Source organism: Branchiostoma lanceolatum, chromosome 18 (genome assembly GCF_035083965.1).
Source record: "Branchiostoma lanceolatum isolate klBraLanc5 chromosome 18, klBraLanc5.hap2, whole genome shotgun sequence".
NCBI classification, from domain to species: Eukaryota; Metazoa; Chordata; class Leptocardii; order Amphioxiformes; family Branchiostomatidae; genus Branchiostoma; species Branchiostoma lanceolatum.
In genome coordinates this window covers 58574-79362 of record NC_089739.1, presented here as the reverse complement: position 1 = coordinate 79362, position 20789 = coordinate 58574, and the positions used below count along the sequence as shown (strand labels likewise).

Below are 20789 nucleotides of genomic sequence, written 5' to 3'. Positions count from 1 at the left end.
GAGGAAGTGGAGGATCGAGCAAGGTCTCCTCCGTCTACATCTACAGCTATGTACTACATCTATGTACATGTACTACATGGGGCATAATGTACATGTAACAAGGTCTCCTCCGTCTACATCTACATCTATGCACTACATGGGGCATAATGTACATGTAACAAGGTCTCCTCCGTCTACATCTACATCTATGCACTTCATGTGGCATAACGTACGTGTTACAAGGTCCGGGTCTGGTTCCCCCGTCTGCATCTTTGTACTACATGCGGCATAAAGACACGGTAACAAGGGCCTTCGGCTACATTTACATTTATGTGCTACTATCCAAAGTGTCATAACGTACTTTTAGGACTCCCCGCCGCACCACGCCAAAGTGTCCTTTAAGGGCTCCCCGCCGCACTACGCCACGCGCACAGTTACTTAGGATCCTATCACACTTGCGCGTATAGTCAATTGCGCATGAGTTGCGAAGTTGTTTTCTACTTTAACCCACCGTCGTGCCACCTGGTTATCGAACCAAAAAAAAAAGACTTCTTCGGCTGCAAACTTAACCTAAACCCAAAACTTGTTTATACGCAGCTCATGAGTCATGCGGACCTGCATATACGCACAAGTGTGAAGGGGGCTTTAGGCCCGCATTCCATCAGGCGGCGATCGCGCGGCAACCTCGCTGCGATCTAAGTCTGATTTTTGCAACCATTGCCTTCATCACTGGAGTATCATGCAGAATGTAAAAGTATGACTGGAAAGACAACAAAACGCACAAATCGTAAAAAGGTTCGTTTCTTATCTACAAAATTAGTTGAGCGATATGTCCAATCGGTCGGTGGGCTATAACGAAGTGACATACAAACCTACTTACATGCAGGTATCTCGTAGGAGCGGATAGAAATGCAGAATTATTCCCGCCATATTTTTGAAGAACTTGAGCAGACCATACTTGTCCTATGGCTGCTCACGAGAGAGAATAGGCGGTCAAATTGTCGCCTTTTCATTTGAAACAAATTTTACAAAAGTATCAAATTAACACTGTACTACTACACTGTACAACCTTTCATCAGAACTGACCAACTTGTCATGTGTTAGAACGTTAGAACCGGTCGGTATTTGATTACAGCTGGCGAGACAGAAAAAGGCGTTCCGGGCGCATTCCGTCATCCTGGCCGCCGAACCGCCATCACTGCCGCTAGTTAGCGTTTGAGCCGAGAAAATGATGCCAGCAGACAAAGTTGCAGCTTCACGACGAAATTATAGGTTTAACCGAATCATTCCGCCGGTGTAAACAGCGGTGCTGGAAATTAGGTCGCGGCTCACGGCTGGCTGAGTCCGAGCCTGGAACGCTTCCTGCTCGCTCTGGGCAGAAACCACCGGCAGGTGTTGGTTCCAGGCGTGACATTAACCAGGACGGTACCGGGCTACATCACCGAGCCGGCCACATCACCGTGCCGGTTACATCACCGAGCCGGCCACCGGGCGGGTAGCGGGGCACGGTGATCATGGTGTGGCATCAACCCTGCCCTGTGTTGTCGGACCCGCTTGGACCTACGAGCGTGGTTTCACTTGGAGCAACAAGCGTGGTTTCACTTGAAGCTACAAGCGTGGTTTCACTTGGAGCAACAATCGTGGTTTCACTTGAAGCTACAAGCGTGGTTTCACTTGAAGCAACAAGCGTGGTTTCACTTGAAGCTACAAGCGTGGTTTCACTTGAAGCAACAAGCGTGGTTTCACTTGAAGCTACAAGCGTGGTTTCACGTGAAGCTACTAAAAAGCGTGGTTTCACTTGAAGCAACAAGCGTGGTTTCACTTGAAGCAACAAGCGTGGTTTCACTTGAAGCTACAAGCGTGGTTTCACTTGAAGCTACAAGCGTGGTTTCACTTGAAGCAACAAGCGTGGTTTCACTTGAAGCAACAAGCGTGGTTTCACTTGAAGCTACAAGCGTGGTTTCACTTGAAGCTACAAGCGTGGTTTCACTTGAAGCAACAAGCGTGGTTTCACTTGAAGCTACAAGCGTGGTTTCACTTGAAGCTACAAGCGTGGTTTCACTTGAAGCTACAAGCGTGGTTTCACTTGGAGCAACGAGCGTGGTTTCACTTGAAGCAATTACCTTCTTGCTTGAAGCAAGGGGGTTATACTTATAGACTTTACGCTTGTTTTCACTTGAAGCTACAAGCGTGGTTTCACTTGGAGATATGTTTCGTCCTAATTATTCAATCTTTAATACGATTTATCTTATCTTCCACGTGATAGCATGAGCCGTTCGGACCCACTGTGGCGTCATGGAGACCCACAGTCTTCCGCACCAGGCCACGTGGCCGCTACAGTTGTACAGTTGTACAGTTGTACGATCGTGCTGTTTCCAGGGTAGTTCAAGACGCGAAGGTACTGCATGTGGGTGGCTGAGGCATCACGGCGGCTGCTGACTGCTCGCCCCGCGCGCTTGCCATGTGTACCTGTGACACACCTCACACTGACACCTGGTGTGTACCTGTACATGTACATGTACCTGTGACACACCTCACACTGACACCTGCTTGACCCCGGTGCAGGTGCTGCGGGATGACACACCTTTAGTGTCTCCTTAAGCCCCGCATCATGATGCAACACGCTGCGAACAATTGATCCATCTTAAACAAATGTTACACATGGGCAGTAGTAGTAACAAATGTTACACATGGGCAGTAGTAGTAACAAATGTTACACATGGGCAGTAGTAGTAACAAATGTTACACATGGGCAGTAGTAGTAACACCCGCGGTATGATGTTACACCTCACGTCAGAGTACCTGGCCGAAACCATCAACTCTACTGTTAGGCTAACACTAGTAATAGTTGTTAAATCTTACATCATGATATATCACAAAGAACCGTTGGAGTAGTACATTTTTGCACACAGTTTATACACCTTACATTATAAACCTGACAATGCTAATGCTACACATGAGAGTCTCCCACGCCACACGTCACATGTAACCTTTAAATGTTAGCTGAAAAGTTGCTGATTGCGCGACCCCGCCTATGCCCTGCCCCAGTTCTGGGCCGTCACGAGTAATGAACCCACATGATGGGCGACTTAAGTAAACTAACCCAGAAATGACCCCACAAAAACAACCGTCTCCGCCCGAGTTAACCCAACAAATCCGCACACAGCCGACCTGTGTTAATTAAGAACGTTAATTGCCCAATTTATCTTCAGCATAGCGCCACAGAACGGCCATAAAGCACACGGCAAACGTTCTGTTGACGCGGTGCGAACATCATGCGGTATCGTATCGTTCCGTAGCGTCACACATTTGTGTACAATGCGACGACGTCCTTACGTAAAACAACTCAGGAAATGTCAATGCGAATAACTCTCAAATGAACCAGTGGACTAAAGTGGCCATCTATTGTGGAGTAAGTGGTTTGTAGGAGCGGTGGCATTTAACTCTCTCTGCGTGTCCAGCGGGCCGAGTCTCGGGGTGGACGGCCTTGGATGGGCCCGGCAGGAACACAACAACCCTGGAATTACTGTTACTAACTTCCCAACAACGCCGGAATTAGCGCGCAGATAAATAACTACAGAGCGATGCTCGGCCGGACCGTCCACCCGCGAGAAGCGCGTCTGTTATCGCCCGGCAGCAGAATCTAACTCCTATCGAGCCCGGCGTTCTTATCTTTCCCAACAACAAGCAATGTAAACTACACCCCTAGTATCAACTGTAAACTACACCAATAGTATCAACTTCCCGGCCGCAGTCAGGCCGCGTTGCTTTCGGTTTTGGCGAGTCTGACAGGAAACAATTGGACTTAAGATCTTTAGCTAGTTTGTTCTTCAGCCTAGTTAAGACCTTCCCGGCCGATAACATGCCGCTGTCTCAGGGAGATGTGATTTCCTATTGGCACCCGGAGAGGCAGGCCGGGAGTTTCACGCCTGTTTCATCACGGCTGAGCCGCGAGAGTAGAAGTGACGCCCGGACAGACTTTTCATACACTTTAGTTGGTCACAATTTCCCTCGTATATGTTGTGATCCTTAGTAAGGAATCATTACAGAAACTACATGCAGAAGGTATTGGACAAATTTGAACTTTAATCCAACACAAGAGTTGATTCACCATGAAGTTTCATGCGAATACATGCAGAAGATATTTATGCATTTCTCTCGAATGTCGTTCTCTGTATAACTACCACGCGGCTCCCGACTTCTCCGATTCAGTCCAAACCAGGAGGTTCGTTCCCGAGACGTTAACGTCTTTCGCAGTTTCAGTCCACTTTTCTCCTCTTGTTGAGTTTTTGGGGCGGCGACATGTGAATTGTATAAATGTAGGCACAAGTACCAATTATGATGTGATTATCCAAACAAACGTCACGCTACTCAAAACAACATGTTTTACCGATTAGCGCAGCAGCAAACACGAGCGGCCGGAGGCAGACACTTCTTCAGTCTTTTTTTTCTAAGAACACGTCCGTAGCACCTTTCTGCCCAAACCAAAGGGCCCACGTTCATGTCGTTTTGAGTTGATGTCGTGTTGAGAGTGCAGGCTTGAGTTTTAGTAAATAGTCCCACGGACCTGACTAATACTGAGTTGATGTCGTGCTGTTGAGAGTGCAGGACTGGAGTTTTAGTCCCACGGACCTGCTGTAATAAGTTGATGCCGTGTTGAGAGTGCAGGCTTGAGTTTTAGTCACACGGACCTGCTATGTTGAGAGTGCAGGACTGGAGGACCTGACTGATATACTGAGTTGATGTCGTGCTGTTGAGTGAGGCCAGGCCCCTTGCCCTACTTCCCTCTGACAGCCCAGATGTGCCCTGGCGACGCGCTGACCGGCCTATCAGCCGCGGACCGACGGGCTGGCGTCGCTATCAGCCCCGGACGCGCGCCCGGCCGAACCTGACACCGAAAGTCTGCGGCTGGGGGTGGGGGAGGTTCCGCTCGGCCGCCTGCTCGCCATTCGCCCTCTTCCCTGCCGTCGCAAGACGCCCCCCCCCTCCCTCCCTCTCCCGTCTTACCGTCTAGACCGGCCGCGCCCAAGCAGGCTCATCCGTCAAGCTGGCGGCGCTGGGCTGGCAGGTAAGGGCCTCCCTGGGGGAGGGGGGCACAGGTGGGGGTCCGGCGACGTCTGGGGGTGGCCAAGCGTCATGAGAGCGCCCAAGCGTCACGCTAACGCCACCGGGGCGCCCGAGCGTCAGACTAGTGTCACGGACCGCCCGAACGCCAGGCTAGCGTCATGAGAGCGCCCAAGCGTCACGTTAACGTCACGAGGCGCCCGAGTGTCAGGCTAGCGTCACGATGCGCCCGAGCGTCAGGGTAGCGTCACGGAGGCCCCCGAGCGCCAGCCTAGAGTGATGTCAGGAGCGTCAGGCTGACGTAAATGACGTTTAAGATGACTTTTTTTCAAAGATAGAACCGTACAGGTTGAACTGTTGTGATTGAAACATCCAGAATTGATTTTCGTCTCGCATTTGAGTCCTGACTTGACGTCCTTTGTCTCCTAAGATGACGGAGCCTCACGAAGGTTGTCCGCGGACTGGGTCGCGCAGTTGCCGCTGCTTCACGACCCCGTGATGATGAGAGTGTAACTTTGTTACTGTAGATGCGGGCTTAACTTTAGAATGTTTACTTATATGTTCTTACCATGTACCAACAAACGATATTTGTCACAATCCTAACATTCAATTTGATCTTTATTGTGCTGGACTTGTCCTGCACAATACGCGCGAGTTTGCTAATCCTAAAGAACCGAAAATGTTGACGTGAGAACGATTCACATGGTTCGGTATGGCGTCTCTAACGTGATGACCGAGTCCGTATAACGTGAGCCGAATGTCCCGTTGGAAAGTTGCAGTCCAGATGTCGGAAGGCGGCGAACTGCCCGGGTAATTAGCAGCGCTGGTTCTACTGGGGAGCAGCTCTGTGATCATCCTGTCAGCACGGAGAGCCCGATGTGAGATTAATAGTCGGGCTATCGGGTAGTTCAACCTAGCCTGGGAACCAGCTTCGTTCGGGGCTATAATCTCTTAGTTAACTTTTGGCTCTAACCTAGCCTGGGTGCCAGCCTTGTTTGGGTTCTAACCTAGCCTGGGTGCCAGCCTAGCTTGGGTTCTAACCTAGCCTGGGTACCAGCCAGTGGCTACCGGCTCGAAGAGAAGGTTTAGGAATGCGGATATTCACCAATAGCAGAGGCATCGTTCATCTTATCCAGGGTGCGGCACGAGCGTTTTTCTGAGTAGGCTTCAATCGCATTTCTTGTCTTGGCCACTGATAATTCCACCAGCAAAGTATCATCCTTCTGGTTTTACCAATGTCTGTTTTTCAAACTCACAGGGTTTCACTTTACATCTTCTGTGCTTACACAAAACACAAATGTTCGACTGAAACGGTTCTGTATCCATCGGACAAGAGACAATAATCAAAACTGACTGTCCAGTCCGCATGTGGAACATCGTGTAATCTACCGGCCACGCGAACGTAATGTAGTGTCAACCCCGATATGATGTCCTGCCCATTGTAAATAATGGACTGTCCACTCCGATGTAATGCTCTGTGCACTCCGGAGTGCCCCGCAAATTAGAGAACAATAGGCACAATGTGGGCCCAGTTAACTCCTGCACAATGAACGCGCACCGCCTTGTTTTAACTCCTGCACAATGGCCGCGCACCGCCTTGTCCACCGGCGGCAGACAATGGGCAGCATGCAGGTCGGGTACAGCATGATGGATGGCTGGGATCAGCCCTCAATAAAACAGCAGCTAAACTTTTAACGCTTTTGTCGTCATTCCGGAGCACTTAGGAGGGATGTGACAATGTAGTTCTCTTTCCAGGACAGTTACCATAGTTACCCTCACCATAGCTACTGTTACCATAGTCTTTTTTTATTAATCAACATGAAAATGTACAAGACACTGGTGAAGAAGTTCAGCAGCTGCTAATATCTAAAAGCTTCGAATTTTTTTCACCACTAAAATGAAGATAAAGCTGACAATGACGCATACAAATACAAAATGAATACTATTACATCATTTAGGTTGGGCTGTCCGAGATGTTACCATAGTTACTGTTCTCAGACATGAGATTGACCAGGTTTGTTGCAGCGGGATGAGAATGAAGCAGAGTTACCATCACCATAGCTACGGTTACCATAGTTACTGTTCTCAGACATGAGATGCACCAGGTTTGTTTGCGGAGGTATGAGAGTGAGCGCAGAGGTACCGTCACCATAGCTACTGTTACCATAGTTACCGGCGGGATGAGAGTGAAGCAGAGGGGGATGTGAAGTCCGGGAAAGTCAGCGGAACGTTTGGGAAGTCCGTCGGGATAAAATGCTGTGGTTCGCCGCCACAGCCGAGTGAAGGTAACGTCACAAGTGGCCACATCCCCCTCTGAGCACTGAAACCTGCCTTCTCTAAAAAAGAAACGTCAAAAGTAAGAACGTCTTTGTTAAAAGCAGTTGTGTTTGGTGTTTCAGAGGGGCGTGAATGTGTCAACTGTGGCGCTACCTCCACCCCCCTGTGGCGGCGAGATGGAACAGGCCACTATCTTTGCAATGCATGTGGACTCTACCACAAGATGAACGGGGTGAACAGGCCCCTAATCAAGCCCCAGCGGCGACTGGTGAGTAAACGGTTCCATGTTTTGTAGGTGTTGCTGAAGCCAACTGGCTGAACTACTCAGGGAAGGAGGACTACCTGAGTCTGTACCAGAACTATGGGCTCTATCAGCAGCTCAACGGCGCCCAGAAGCCCGGTCTTGCCAAGCCCCCCAAGAAACTGGTAAAACTTCTTATCCTTCACAACCCCCCAAGAAACTGGTAAAATTTCTTATCCTTCACAACCCCGCAAGAAACTGGTAAAACTTCTTATCCTTCACTCACCCCAAGAAACTGGTAAAACTTCTTATCACAACCCCCCAAGAAACTGGTAAAACCTCTTATCCTTCACAACCCCCCGAGAAATTGGTAAAACTTCTTATCCTTCACAACCCCGCAAGAAACTGGTAAAACTTCTTATCCTTCACAAGCCCCCCAAGAAACTGGTAAAACTTCTTATCCTTCACAACCCCCCAAGAAACTGGTAAAACTTCTTATCCTTCACAACCCCGCAAGAAACTGGTAAAACTTCTTATCACAACCCCGCAAGAAACTGGTAAAACTTCTTATCACAACCCCCCAACAAACTGGTAAAACTTCTTATCACAACCCCCCTAAGAAACTGGTAAAACTTCTTATCCTTCACAAGCCCTCGAAGGAACTGGTAAAACTTCTAATTTTTCACAAGTAAAACTTCTTGTCTTTCACAAGCCCTCCAAGAAACTGGTAAAACTTCATATTTTCAAGAAGTCCTCCAAACTGGTAAAACTTCTTTTACAAATCCTCCCAAGAAAAGTGGTAAGATTTATTATCTTTCACAAGCCCCCCCCCCCAAGAAAAGTGGTAAAATTTATTTTCTTCAACAAGTCTCCCAAGAAACTTATTAACTTTTCCTACAGTTTTAGTCTTGCCAAGAAAGCCAAAAGGAATTGGTAAACTCTTCTGAAGTCTTTCCAAGCCCTGAAGAAACTGGTAATAGCACTTTTCTCAGATTTGAAAGCACCTTGTGACCCTATCACAGAATATAGTTGTTAAGTTGTCTTTTCTTTCTCAATATTTTATGTTCTCAGAAGATAACATATAAATATGAGGCCTGTATGGAATTGTGACATAAACCTCAATCCTGTGCTGCTTATGAACAACTGTTGTTGATGTGCTGTTGTTGAACTGTTGTTGATGTGCTGTCGATGAACTATTGTTGATGCCCTGTCGATGAACATGTTGATACACGGCGAGTCCCCGATCCTGACTCTGCCCTCCATGTTCCCCCCAGTCTGCGTCCCGCCGCGTGGGCCTGCAGTGTGCCAACTGCCGCACGACACAGACGACGCTCTGGCGCCGGAACAACGAGGGCGAACCCGTGTGCAATGCCTGCGGCCTCTACTACAAACTCCATAACGTAAGTACTGCGCATTCATTACCAGAGATGAAACAAGTTATAGAGTAAAAAAACTATCCTGAACTCTTATCAAATCCAACTACAAACTCCATAATGTAAGTATCTCTGTCAGTCAGTCGGTACCTGGTAATACAGTTGAGATCAACCTACTGAACACTGCTGTCGCCTTACTGGAAATGCCATCGAGAAACTTGTGCCAAAGCGAACTTACTATCTACAGGACACAAAAGTCCCAACATATGAAGATATTGTAAGGAACTATAGTCCTGGATAAATCAGTAAATGCACAATACTTCAGCAACCTGCCAGACTGAACATGGGCTCATAAGTCATGTGACACCTGCCCAGTCTGTCCTATACTTTCACAGCAGTTACCATGGAAACTGGGTTTTGGAATGTTAACGATTCTGACCCCTAACCTCTGTCACTGCTGTATCTCAAGACTCACTTCACGGCAATACAGGAAAATACAACTTGTACTATCAGGGCATCTGGCTGTAAGCAATGGGAGAATGTGTTACATACAAGTTCTACCAGTCCTGGCTGTAAGCTATGGGAGAATGTTCTACATACAAGTTCTACCAGTCCTGGCTGTAAGCAATGGGAGAATGTGCTACATACAAGTTCTACCAGTCCTGGCTGTAAGCAATGGGAGAATGTGTTACATACAAGTTCTATCAGGCCTGGCTGTAAGCAATGGGAGAATGTGTTACATACAAGTTCTATCAGTCCTGGCTGTAAGCAATGGGAGAATGTGCTACATACAAGTTCTACCAGTCCTGGCTGTAAGCAATGGGAGAATGTTCTACATACAAGTTCTATCAGTCCTGACTGTAAGCAATGGGAGAATGTGTTACATACAAGTTCTATCAGTCCTGACTGTAAGCAATGGGAGAATGTGTTACATACAAGTTCTATCAGTCCTGACTGTAAGCAATGGGAGAATGTGTTACATACAAGTTCTATCAGTCCTGGCTGTAAGCTATGGGAGAATGTGTTACATACAAGTTCTATCACTTAGTATCAGTCCAGGCTGTAAGCTATAAGGGGATGTGTTACATACAAGTTATATCAGTCCTGGCTGTAAGCTATGGGAGACAAGTTCTACCAGTCCTGGCTGTAAGCTATGGCAGAATGTTATGCATCATGTCACCCTATGGTCTCCCTACATGCAGGCAGAGAAGTTAGAAACAGCACATTAGGGTAAGACTGCGGGAGTCATGGTGAATCCTAAGGTCTTGTATCACGTCATCATCACATTTTGGTCCCTTAGAAATCTGCCCCCCTCTAAGGCTCATCAAACTGACAAGGCCAGAGTGCGGCGAGGAAATGTTATCGCCCTGGAGTTGAACTTGATCAAGTCTGCTTGTTTGAAATTCCAGAAATGGCATTTAAATTGCGGAGTAAGAAGCAGAGTGGTTCTGCTGATAAAGAGGCACTGGAAACCTGTTATCTGGAGTTACAGGCAAAACACTGCGGCTGACGGGGAGAATTACCGATAAGAAACCTTTGGGACAGCTGAAAATATCAGACATTGACATTGGAAAGGCTCCCCACTGCTCTTACATGGGATCTGAGAAAGGTAGTACAACAAAACAGGCAGCTCAACATGCTGGGATCTGGGCAGTGTGATATCACAGAACAGGCAGGTTTTACCTGGGATCTGGACAGTGTAGTATCACAGAACAGGCAGGTTATATCTGGGATCTGGGCAGTGTAGTATCACAGAACAGGCAGGTTTTACCTGAGATCTGGGCAGTGTGATATCACAGAACATGCAGGTTTTACCTGGGATCTGGGCAGTGTAATATCACAGAACAGGCAGGTTATACCTGGGATCTGGGCAGTGTGATATCACAGAACAGCCAGGTTTTACCTGGGATCTGGGCAGTGTAATATCACAGTACAGGCAGGTTTTACCTGGAATCTGGGCGGTGTTATATCACAGAACATGCAGGTTTTACCTGGGATCTGGGCAGTGTGATATCACAGAACAGGCAGGTTTTACCTGGGATCTGGGCAGTGTGATATCACAGAACAGGCAGGTTTTACCTGGGATCTGGGCAGTGTAGTATCACAGAACAGGCAGGTTTTACCTGGGATCTGGGCAGTGTAGTATCACAGAACAGGCAGGTTTTACCTGGGATCCAGGGAAGCTTGCATGTCTGCATGTTGTTGCCATAGCTTTGTAGCTGTTGCAGAAAGGCCTTAGCCGTTCGTTTAGCAGAGGAAGTAGTTTGTATGGGTGAGTTTGGTCTCACCTTTATCTGAACCTTGTTGGAATATAAGATTACCCTGTGAGGTCTGAGAGGTGGGGCTGTTACCTCAGCCTTGTGTCGGTGGTGAGCTATCACAGGGAGGACCTGTCCTTGTGGTGTCAGCACAAAGCCTATCAAACTAGGACTACAGTTGAGCATATTGCATGATGTTATATTCTTCAGTCCCAGCTCATCACCAGTGAAAACCTGGTCCCCCCCTCCCCCCAATCTGCTCGGGTTTCAGCGGACACATTCCGGCAGGGCTGAGCGGCTTAGTGGATTAGGGCTGGGCCGGCTGAAATCCCCGGACTAGCGACTCCAGGATGTGGAAAATCCCCCTCCCCATACTTTCCCACCAGCTGCCACCAGCTGACAAGCTGCGGATGGATGTACCGGTCACCATGACAACCTGCCAATGGATGTACCAGTCACCATGGCAACCAGCTGAAGGATGGAGAGGCCCTGATGTATCGGTCACCATGGCAATGGGCTGGCCCTGATGTATCGGTCACCATGGCAACCAGCTGACAACCTGCTGAAGGATGGAGAATTCCTGATGTATCAGTCACCATGGCAATGGGCTGGCCCTGATGTATCGGTCACCATGGCAACCAGCTGACAACCTGCTGAAGGATGGAGAATTCCTGATGTATCAGTCACCATGGCAATGGGCTGGTCCTGATGTACCCGTCTCCATGGCAACCAGCTGAAGGATGGAGAGGCCCTGATGTATCGGTCACCATGGCAATGGGCTGGTCCTGATGTACCCGTCTCCATGGCAACCAGCTGAAAACCTGCCAACGGATGGAGAGGTGTCGATGTACCAATCTCCATGGCAATGGGCTGTCCTGATGTATCAGTCACCATGGCAACAGGCTGTCTGAATGGGTTGCTATGGCAACAGGCAGTATGAACTGTCTGGATGGGTCACTATGGCAATGGGCTTCGCCTTTTCATTTTAGCAACTCTTAGTTCCATTGATGCGGCCAAAGAAAATTTCCTTCTCTTCCTGCTGATATCTCAAAGAGAATAATGTAGTGATGCTGGAACATCAGGTGGGCAATAATCGGCTTGATAAGAGTCTGCTATCAGAAACAATCCAGCTTTGATAAGAGAACACAGACCTTGATTATCCTGATTATGCTTCACTGATGCTGGACCACCAGGAAGAGTTTTAATCTCTGAAGCCAATTAGGACTGAATAAAGGACCAGGGGAGTCTCTGACAGTTGCTCTTCTGTAAGAGCAGGCCTGTGGTTATCCTCTCTCAATACTAGAAACTATTACTGTAGGGACCAAAGTATGTTATTACAGTGCCTGCTCTCAGCATGATTTGAACTGATTGTCAGTAAGTTTACAGTTGTGATAACGTCACTGTCACCCTCCACCCAGCCAGGCTGGCAAGGCTACTCCAGACCCCTTCTGCTCCCTGACGTCACAACCCTTCCCTAATCTCTGCAGGCTCCATTGATCTGTTGTTTCCAGCAGCCCTTTATCCAGTTGATAAAGTGTCAGTGATTGGAGTCAGAGGTGCTGTTTAGATAAGGAATACAGGACCCAAGGCACTGCTGACAATGGGCACACTCTCTCTTATCGGGACCAATGCACTTTTCACAATGGGCACGCTCTCCTTATCAGGATGAGACAATGGGGCCCCCTCTCCTATCACAACACAGGGCATGGCGGACAATAGGGAACTCCTCTGATATTAACCTCTAGCTGCAGTGCTTGTTCTAATATTAATGTCTGTCAGTCCCAGTAAAGTGACCCACTTCCCTTGGCAGGATGGAGGCTGCATTGTCCATGCTGGGTTTTATTGACCATCAGGATGGAGTTTTACAGTTTTTATCGCACCTGCTGCAGAACACCTGCTGTGCCATCTTCACACCTGAAGATGTCAGTAAACCCATCTCCCTTACAAACCACCAGGACAGGGACAGGTGTTTAACTCTTAATCACTCCCATTGCCAACAGTGTTGGAAGCAGTTTAGATGATAACTGGTGCCGCTTTCATGGGTGATAAGATTCTACGTCTCTGTTTTGTCCTTGTAGCTTCTCTGTTGTTGAGTCTCCCAGATCAACACTAGCATATCTGATGAGCTGTTATCAAAACAAACAAGAAAGGCATCCACAGTTCAGGCAGAAGGATTCGCAATCCTTGCTCTGAGCTCTGCACAGAGGCCAACAAGACAGGAGTGGTCTCAGTAACTCTGGGTCAGGGCTAAAGCCGTGAGTAGAGAACCTGTAGTCAGGAGCAGGCAAGCTGGACGTGGGAATCAGCGGGATCCTTCTGACAGTTTTCTGACAACTACAGCAACGCTTCTTACACACAGACTGATCTTATGCACCTTGCGCAAAAAAAGCTTACGCTCATTTTGTGGTTAGCAATTTCCTGACAACCATTAATTCTTCTTACATTCTGCAGGTTAGTTTTATGATGAGTCACAGTGACTCACAGTTTGGTAGAACCCTGTTGTAGGCTTTGTTGCTTCCCATCTGTTCCAAGCAACATTTCCTCTGTTCCCGGGAGTCTGGCCAAAGTCAACCTCAGCGCAGATGTCAGCCATGTTAGTGTGGCTTAACAGGAAGCGTTTTGAGTTTCTTATCTACCAACAACTTCACTGGAGGTTAGAAGTATGCTGATAACCAACCTGTGTTCCTTTAATTCCCATTTAACATTCCAGAATCCTTCTGTAGTCTAGCACCAACAGGAGTGTTCCATGAAACAGTCAGGCAGGGGGTAGGGAGGACTTCTGGATTTGGGGGCTCCCCTGAAATATAATATTAAATTACTGTCCATCCAAGTTCATTACCTCCCCCACTTCTTAAAGCTTAAAATGTTACTGTTTTCAACTGTAAGTTTTAAATGGAATCTTAAAAACTGGAATGTTAGTGAAAAACACATTACAGAGCTGAGCACAGGCTCTGGGCATCAGGACGCATGGTGAACTTGAGGAAGGGTTGAACTTGAGGAAGGGTTGAACCTGAGGAAGGGTTGAACCTGAGGAAGGGTTGAACTAGAGGAAGTGTTGAACTAGAGGAAGTGTTGAACTAGAGGAAGGGTTGAACCTGAGGAAGGGTTGAACTAGAGGAAGTGTTGAACTAGAGGAAGGGTTGAACTTGAGGAAGGTTTGAACTAGAGGAAGGGTTGAACTTGAGGAAGGGCTGAACTAGAGGAAGCGTTGAACCTGAGGAAGGGTTGAACTTGAGGAAGGTTTGAACTAGAGGAAGTGTTGAACTAGAGGAAAGGTTGAACTTGAGGAGGGTTTGAACTAGAGGAAGGGTTGAACCTGAGGAAGGGTTGAACTAGAGGAAGTGTTGAACTAGAGGAAGGGTTGAACTTGAGGAAGGTTTGAACTAGAGGAAGGGTTGAACTTGAGGAAGGGCTGAACTAGAGGAAGCGTTGAACCTGAGGAAGGGTTGAACTTGAGGAAGGTTTGAACTAGAGGAAGTGTTGAACTAGAGGAAAGGTTGAACTTGAGGAAGGTTTGAACTAGAGGAAGGGTTGAACCTGAGGAAGGGTTGAACTAGAGGAAGTGTTGAACTAGAGGAAGGGTTGAACTTGAGGAAGGTTTGAACTAGAGGAAGGGTTGAACTTGAGGAAGGGCTGAACTAGAGGAAGCGTTGAACCTGAGGAAGGGTTGAACTAGAGGAAGGGTTGAACTAGAGGAAGTGTTGAACTAGAGGAAGGGTTGAACTTGAGGAAGGTTTGAACTCAGGGGGGGGAATGATACCATCCCATGATTCTTCAATACACATCCTGCAATACACACCCACAGATGGCTGACTGTGGGCAAGAAGCATATAGACTTGTCATGTTGCTTTTGATATTGCAAGAACTGGTGCAATTTGATCGTTAGATTTTCTTCTCTTGAATTGTCAAAAGACTTGATTAGTCCATGAGACTGTCTGACCTTTGTAATTTGCGTACAACTTTCTAAATTATGTCGCAAACACTTGTTTACCATTGTACAAATATTCACCACAAATTTTGTGTCCAAACTTGACCAAACTACAGTGTTTTTCTGAAAACACTGTTGATTGATGATATCATACTGTTTGTGCATCAGAAAAACCCAAATGCACCAAAAAGCACCCATGGTAAAGTAAAGAAAATTATGTTTGTTTACAATTATTACAAAAACAATATCAAATATGATTTTCTTTACTTTCCCACAGGTGCTTTTCGGTGCATTTATGTTTTTCTGATGCACAAGTAGTATGATATCATCAATCAACAGTGTTTTCAGAAAAACACTGTAGTTTGGTCAAGTTTGGACACAAAATTTGTGGTGAATATTTGTACAATGTTCCGCAAGTGTTTGTGACACAATTTAGAAAGTTGTACACAAATTACAAAGGTCAGACAGTCTCATGGACTACTCAAGTCTTTCGACAAGTCAAGAGAAGAAAATCTAATGGTCAAATTGCACCAGTTGCTGCAATATCAAAAGCAACATGAAAAGTCTATATGCTTCTTGCCCACAGTCAGCCATCTGTGGGTGTGTATTGCAGGATGTGTATTGAGGAATGCTGGGATGGTATCATATCTCCTCCTGGTTTGAACTAGAGGAAGGGTTGAACTTGAGGAAGGGCTGAACTAGAGGAAGCGTTGAACCTGAGGAAGGGTTGAACTTGAGGAAGGTTTGAACTAGAGGAAGCGTTGAACTAGAGGAAGCGTTGAACTAGAGGAAGGGTTGAACTTGAGCGGGTGTTGAACTTGAGGAAGGGTTGAACTAGAGGAAGGGTTGAACTTGAGGAAGGGTTTAACGTGGGTGATTCTTGGACTAAAGGAAGGGCTGAACTTGAGTGAGTGTTGAACTTGAACATCTGCAATTGCCCGGAGTTGTCGGATTCCTCCTAAGGCTGGTACAAATTACCGGAAATGGTCTAAAGGCGGGCAGCCTCCCACATGGCCCCTGTTCAGGAAGGGTGGAGCAGGCAGGTAAGCCGTACCTAAAGCCCAACATGTGGCCGGGAGAGGCTGGGCAGGTAAGCCGTACCTAAAGCCCAACATGTGGCCGGGAGAGGCTGGGCAGGTAAGCCACACCTAAAGCCCAACATGTGGCTGGGAGAGGATCAGTTAGCTGCCAGGGACTCCGCACCACCTTTACTTGTAAACACTGGACTTACAGGGCGTACCACAGACAAAACTCTGGACTTGACTTTCAACAGAAAAAAACCCCTCTGGACTTGACTTTCTACAGAAAGGCAACTGAATGATTTCTGCCTGTTGGACGTGTTCCTTATGTTCAGTCTTGTAATCCTGGTGCAAACCTGTCCCAAAAATTGCTTTCCTGACTGATTTTTCTTTCCTTGCAGGTGAACCGGCCACTGGCCATGAAGAAAGATGGAATCCAGACCAGGAAGAGAAAACCGAAAACTCTGAACAAGGGGAAGGGGGGCGGGGACAGCAAGCCTCCTACTAGCACCAGTAACAACACAGGTTAGTTTCAGACTGGTTCTGCACCTGGCTACATGTACATTACTGCACGTACTGTGTCTATCTGTTACATGATCACAAACAAGCAGCAATACTGTTCAGAAAAAGGCTGTGCCTGACCTCACCCTTCTCAGGCATGTGATGTTATAGAAGGCATGTCCTGTCTCATGTGCAGGCTGCTTCAGCGTGGGAGCCAGGTTATGCATTATGTTTGATTGAAGGTGACTGTGGGTTCTATGCACCTCAGACAGAAGGATAAGTGAGGGTATGGGTGAGTTAGTGAGTGGGTTAGAGGATAGGTGTGAGTGGACGAGCAAGTGAGTGAGTAAACAGTTGAGTGAGGGGGTGGATGGGTAAGTTGGGTGGGTGAGTGAGGGGGTGGATGGGTAAGTTGGGTGGGTGAGTGAGGGGGTGGATGGGTAAGTTGGGTGAGTGAGTGAGGGTGAATGACTGTTATGATCCAGCCAAGCATTGCACTATATGCCATCATTGGTTATTGTTGTTCCGTAGGTGTGTTTATTGGTTATTGTTGTTCCGTAGTTGTGATTATTGATTCTTGCTGTTCTTCAGGTGTGATTATTAATTATTGTTGTTGTGCAGGTGACTCCAGTGGTCCGACCCACAGCAGCGAGGAGACCCGCAGCCCTCACTATGGCAACCACTCGACCAATCAGGCGTCTCTCAGCCAGGCCTCCTCCCACTCGCACCCCTCCATGCTGATGAACCCCAGCCCCACCCTGGGGACCCTCCCCACCCCTGACCAGAGCCCCGGCCTGCAACCCCCCTACCCCAAGGTCTCCCCCTCACCCCCCGTTACCATGGCAATGGCCCTAGACGCCACAAGCCACAGTCACCAGAACCACCCACATCATAACTAACCTTCAGAACTACCCACATCGGAACCACCCACATCAGAACTGTCCAGCCAAAACCCAGTCAAAACCACCCATGACAAGACTGATCACCTAAACCACCCACGGCAAGACTCATCACAAAAACCACCCACATCAGAACTGACGAGCCTGCCAGTCAGAACCACCCCGAGCACAACTGACCAGCAGAAACCACCGTCACCACAAGCTGAACCGGACAGCCAGCCACAACCGGAGAGCCAGGCCTGTGCTAATACTGGATAAACACTACCGGCTAATTCTGCTTCTGGAAGAGACACACCCTACAGAAATGAACCCAAGTCTCAGATGGGAGATTCTCCACAGAAAACTGGGAGAGGCTGACCGCTCGATGCACTCTGGACAATCATATGGAGACATGTTTAATCACAGATGGAGACATGTTTAATGACTTGAGTCTGTGAGAGGGGACTGCCCGATTATGTGCCAAAATGTTGCTTCTCACGTTGCCATGACGACTGCTGTCTTACGGAGGGAAGGAGCTTGTCTGACAATCACAATATTCTCACCGGTGAAACTGCAGCACAAGTGGAGACAATGGGAGGAATGAGGACACCACCTTCTCATTGGGGATTAGAGTAGCTAAAGTAGAAATTAGTGATTATGGTAAGTCACCTCTGTGTAAAGAAATTAGGTCATGTCATTGATGCCCAAGGTCATGTGATTCTGTTACTGCTAATGCATAAGATGAAGGTCACCTCAAGGTGACCCTGACCTTCAGGAAAGGATATCTAGTTTGACCTGAGGCTGTGCTATCCAGCAACTGCCTCCCAGCTCTGGACCTACATCAAGCCTGACCTGTACAAAGTGATAATTTTGCCTTCCAAAAGTCACAGAGACCGGTAAACGCCGAGTCAAAAATGTCTCACATATTTACACTTATGGAGTACAATAAAACATTTGAAGGGCTGCTGTTAAACGTGATTCTGTTAAATCAGTTAATTTCACACTTTTTAGAGATACATTCAATCAAAAATCACATCTAACATAACAAGGTGCATGACAAAACATAGGCACCTGTCATCTAAATTACATTGTGCAGAATGGGTAACCATGGATACCAGTGATGTTGCCATGGTGCAGAATGGGGGTAACCATGGATACCAGTGATGTTGCCATGGTGCAGAATGAGAAAACATGGATGACAAGCCAACCTGTTATTAGTTTTAGCTACAGAACTGAATAAGTCTTCCAACGCTGTTAAGCTGCCGCACAAATGGACAAATAGTCAAGAGATAAAATCATTACATATGTTATTTCAGAATCACCGAATTGTGCCTTTAAGTCTTACAATCAGATTCTACTTGAAAGTTATCTGTATGAACCTGAAGATGCCTTATAGTTATATATGATGCCAGTTTGATGATGCTAAGTTGTCTTGACTGAACCGTCCCTATCCAAGGTGCCTTGTGCGTTCCTTAAGAAGCTGTAAAGATTTGTGGGAAATGTCCTGGGCACATCAAATGTAAATGGACCACACTAATGCAAGACTTTCCTTCTGTCACTCTGATGGGGTTCTTTGCCCTTTGATAACAAAGCCATTCACATTGTACAACAAACAGCACCTGGCAGGGGGCTTGGGTAGAGGAGAGTTAAGTACATGTGTACTTAGGATATTTATTGAGAATCTGATGTGTGAAAATGTAGATCAGGGAAACCGTCCTGTGGTACGATTAGCAGTATCAGGGCGAGGATGGAAAAGTTACTGCAATTTAACTGTGAAATCTGAATTCATGGCAGAAAAATACAATTCTTGACTCGCCCGTCAAAAGCAATTAGCGATAATGTAAAGGGGAGATGAAGCATTGTTGTGTAGCTAGGAGGAATAAATGAGCAAACATGACGTGAGACAGCAAAGTCCCAGGTTTCACTGGCGACATTTGTAATCTATCACAAATGCACAAGTTGTATAAAACTTTATGTGAAATAAATCTTGAAAATATGGCACCGAGTCTGAGTATTTCATCCTTACTGCTAGCTGTGACTGGAGTCGTATTTAGCTTGGTACAACAGCCTATCTGAGTGGGCTGAAATAACCCTACAGTAGCATGACCCCTCACTACAGAAGACTCTCTGGGAGTGTTTGTTTTACTTCTGTCTGTAGAAAGTTGGGAAGTGGTCACTAGGTGGTGCAGATACCCAGGATGGTGGAAGAAGTTACTGGAACTGATAACCGGGAAAGTTAAGTTATGGTTAGTAGTTAGTTAACTTTGCATGAGTGATGATGAGTTGTTAGTTTTACTGATAACCTGGAAAGTTAAGTAATGGTTAGTAATTAGTTAACTTCACATGAGTGATGATGAGTAGTTAGTTTTACTGACAACCTGGAAAGTTTAGTAAAGGTTAGTAACCAGTTAACTTCACATGAGTGATGATGAGTAGTTAGTTTAAACTGATATCCTGGAAAGCTTAGTAATGGTTAGCAATTAGTTAAGCTGACATCAAAGATGAACAGTAGTTATCTTTGCTGATAACAAGGAAAGTTTAGTAATGGTTAGTAATTAGTTAACTTCACATGAGTGATGATTAGTTAGTTTTACTGACAACCTGGAAAGTTAAGTAATGGTTAGTAATTAGTTAACTTCACATGAGTGATGATGAGTAGTTAGTTTAAACTGATAACCTGGAAAGTTAAGTAATGGTTAGTAATTAGTTAAGCTGACATCAAAGGTGAACAGTAGTTATCTTTGCTGATAACAAGGAAAGGTTAGTAATGGTTAGTAATTAGTTAAACTGACACCAATGATGATGAGGAGTAGTTACATGTAGTTTTGATGATATCTCAATAAAGTTGAGAGGCATTTAATAGTCTAGGAATTGGTGATGATGGTTTGCTCCGATAACTCATCAGGAAAGTTTAGAAGTAGCCAGTGACTAGCTTATTGCATGATATCTCAATAGAATTAGTCAGTCGGCCGGAGTGTTTTGATAACTATTTGGTGGTACATGGTTTGATGATAACTTTGGAAAGCTGAGAAGTGTTATTGATATCTTTGGAAAGTTGTGAAACTTTCTGAGCAGGACGGCCAGCGGACCCAGTAGGCCCAGGACTTCCCATCAATCGAGCCTGACACCTTCTCTAAAGGCACACTCTGAGCAAAACATGATTGAGGCGTTCCGCAGCCGAACTCCCGGCTACCTGCAAACCCTACATCAGGCCTTCAGTAAGGTAAGGACTCCCGGCTACCTACAAACCGAACACCGTGGGTCAGCTCCG

At 46.7% G+C, this 20789-nt stretch overlaps 1 protein-coding gene across 4 annotated transcripts in view; it reads left to right on the top strand.

The window, feature by feature from the left end:
* Window positions 1-19516, top strand: part of LOC136424438 (transcription factor GATA-4-like) — a 58851-nt gene extending 39335 nt beyond the window's left edge. For 3 of the 4 annotated variants that reach the window (XM_066413039.1, XM_066413038.1, XM_066413037.1), the window contains 4 exons: window positions 7443-7588; window positions 8836-8961; window positions 16541-16664; window positions 17262-19516. In XM_066413039.1, coding sequence (XP_066269136.1) covers window positions 7443-7588; window positions 8836-8961; window positions 16541-16664; window positions 17262-17539 — 674 coding nt within the window. In that variant the 3' untranslated portion in view covers window positions 17540-19516. Of the gene's footprint in view, window positions 1-7442; window positions 7589-7615; window positions 7747-8835; window positions 8962-16540; window positions 16665-17261 lie in introns of all 4 variants that reach the window. The other variant, XM_066413040.1, reaches the window with a different exon arrangement.
* Window positions 19517-20789: the final 1273 nt, after the last annotated feature.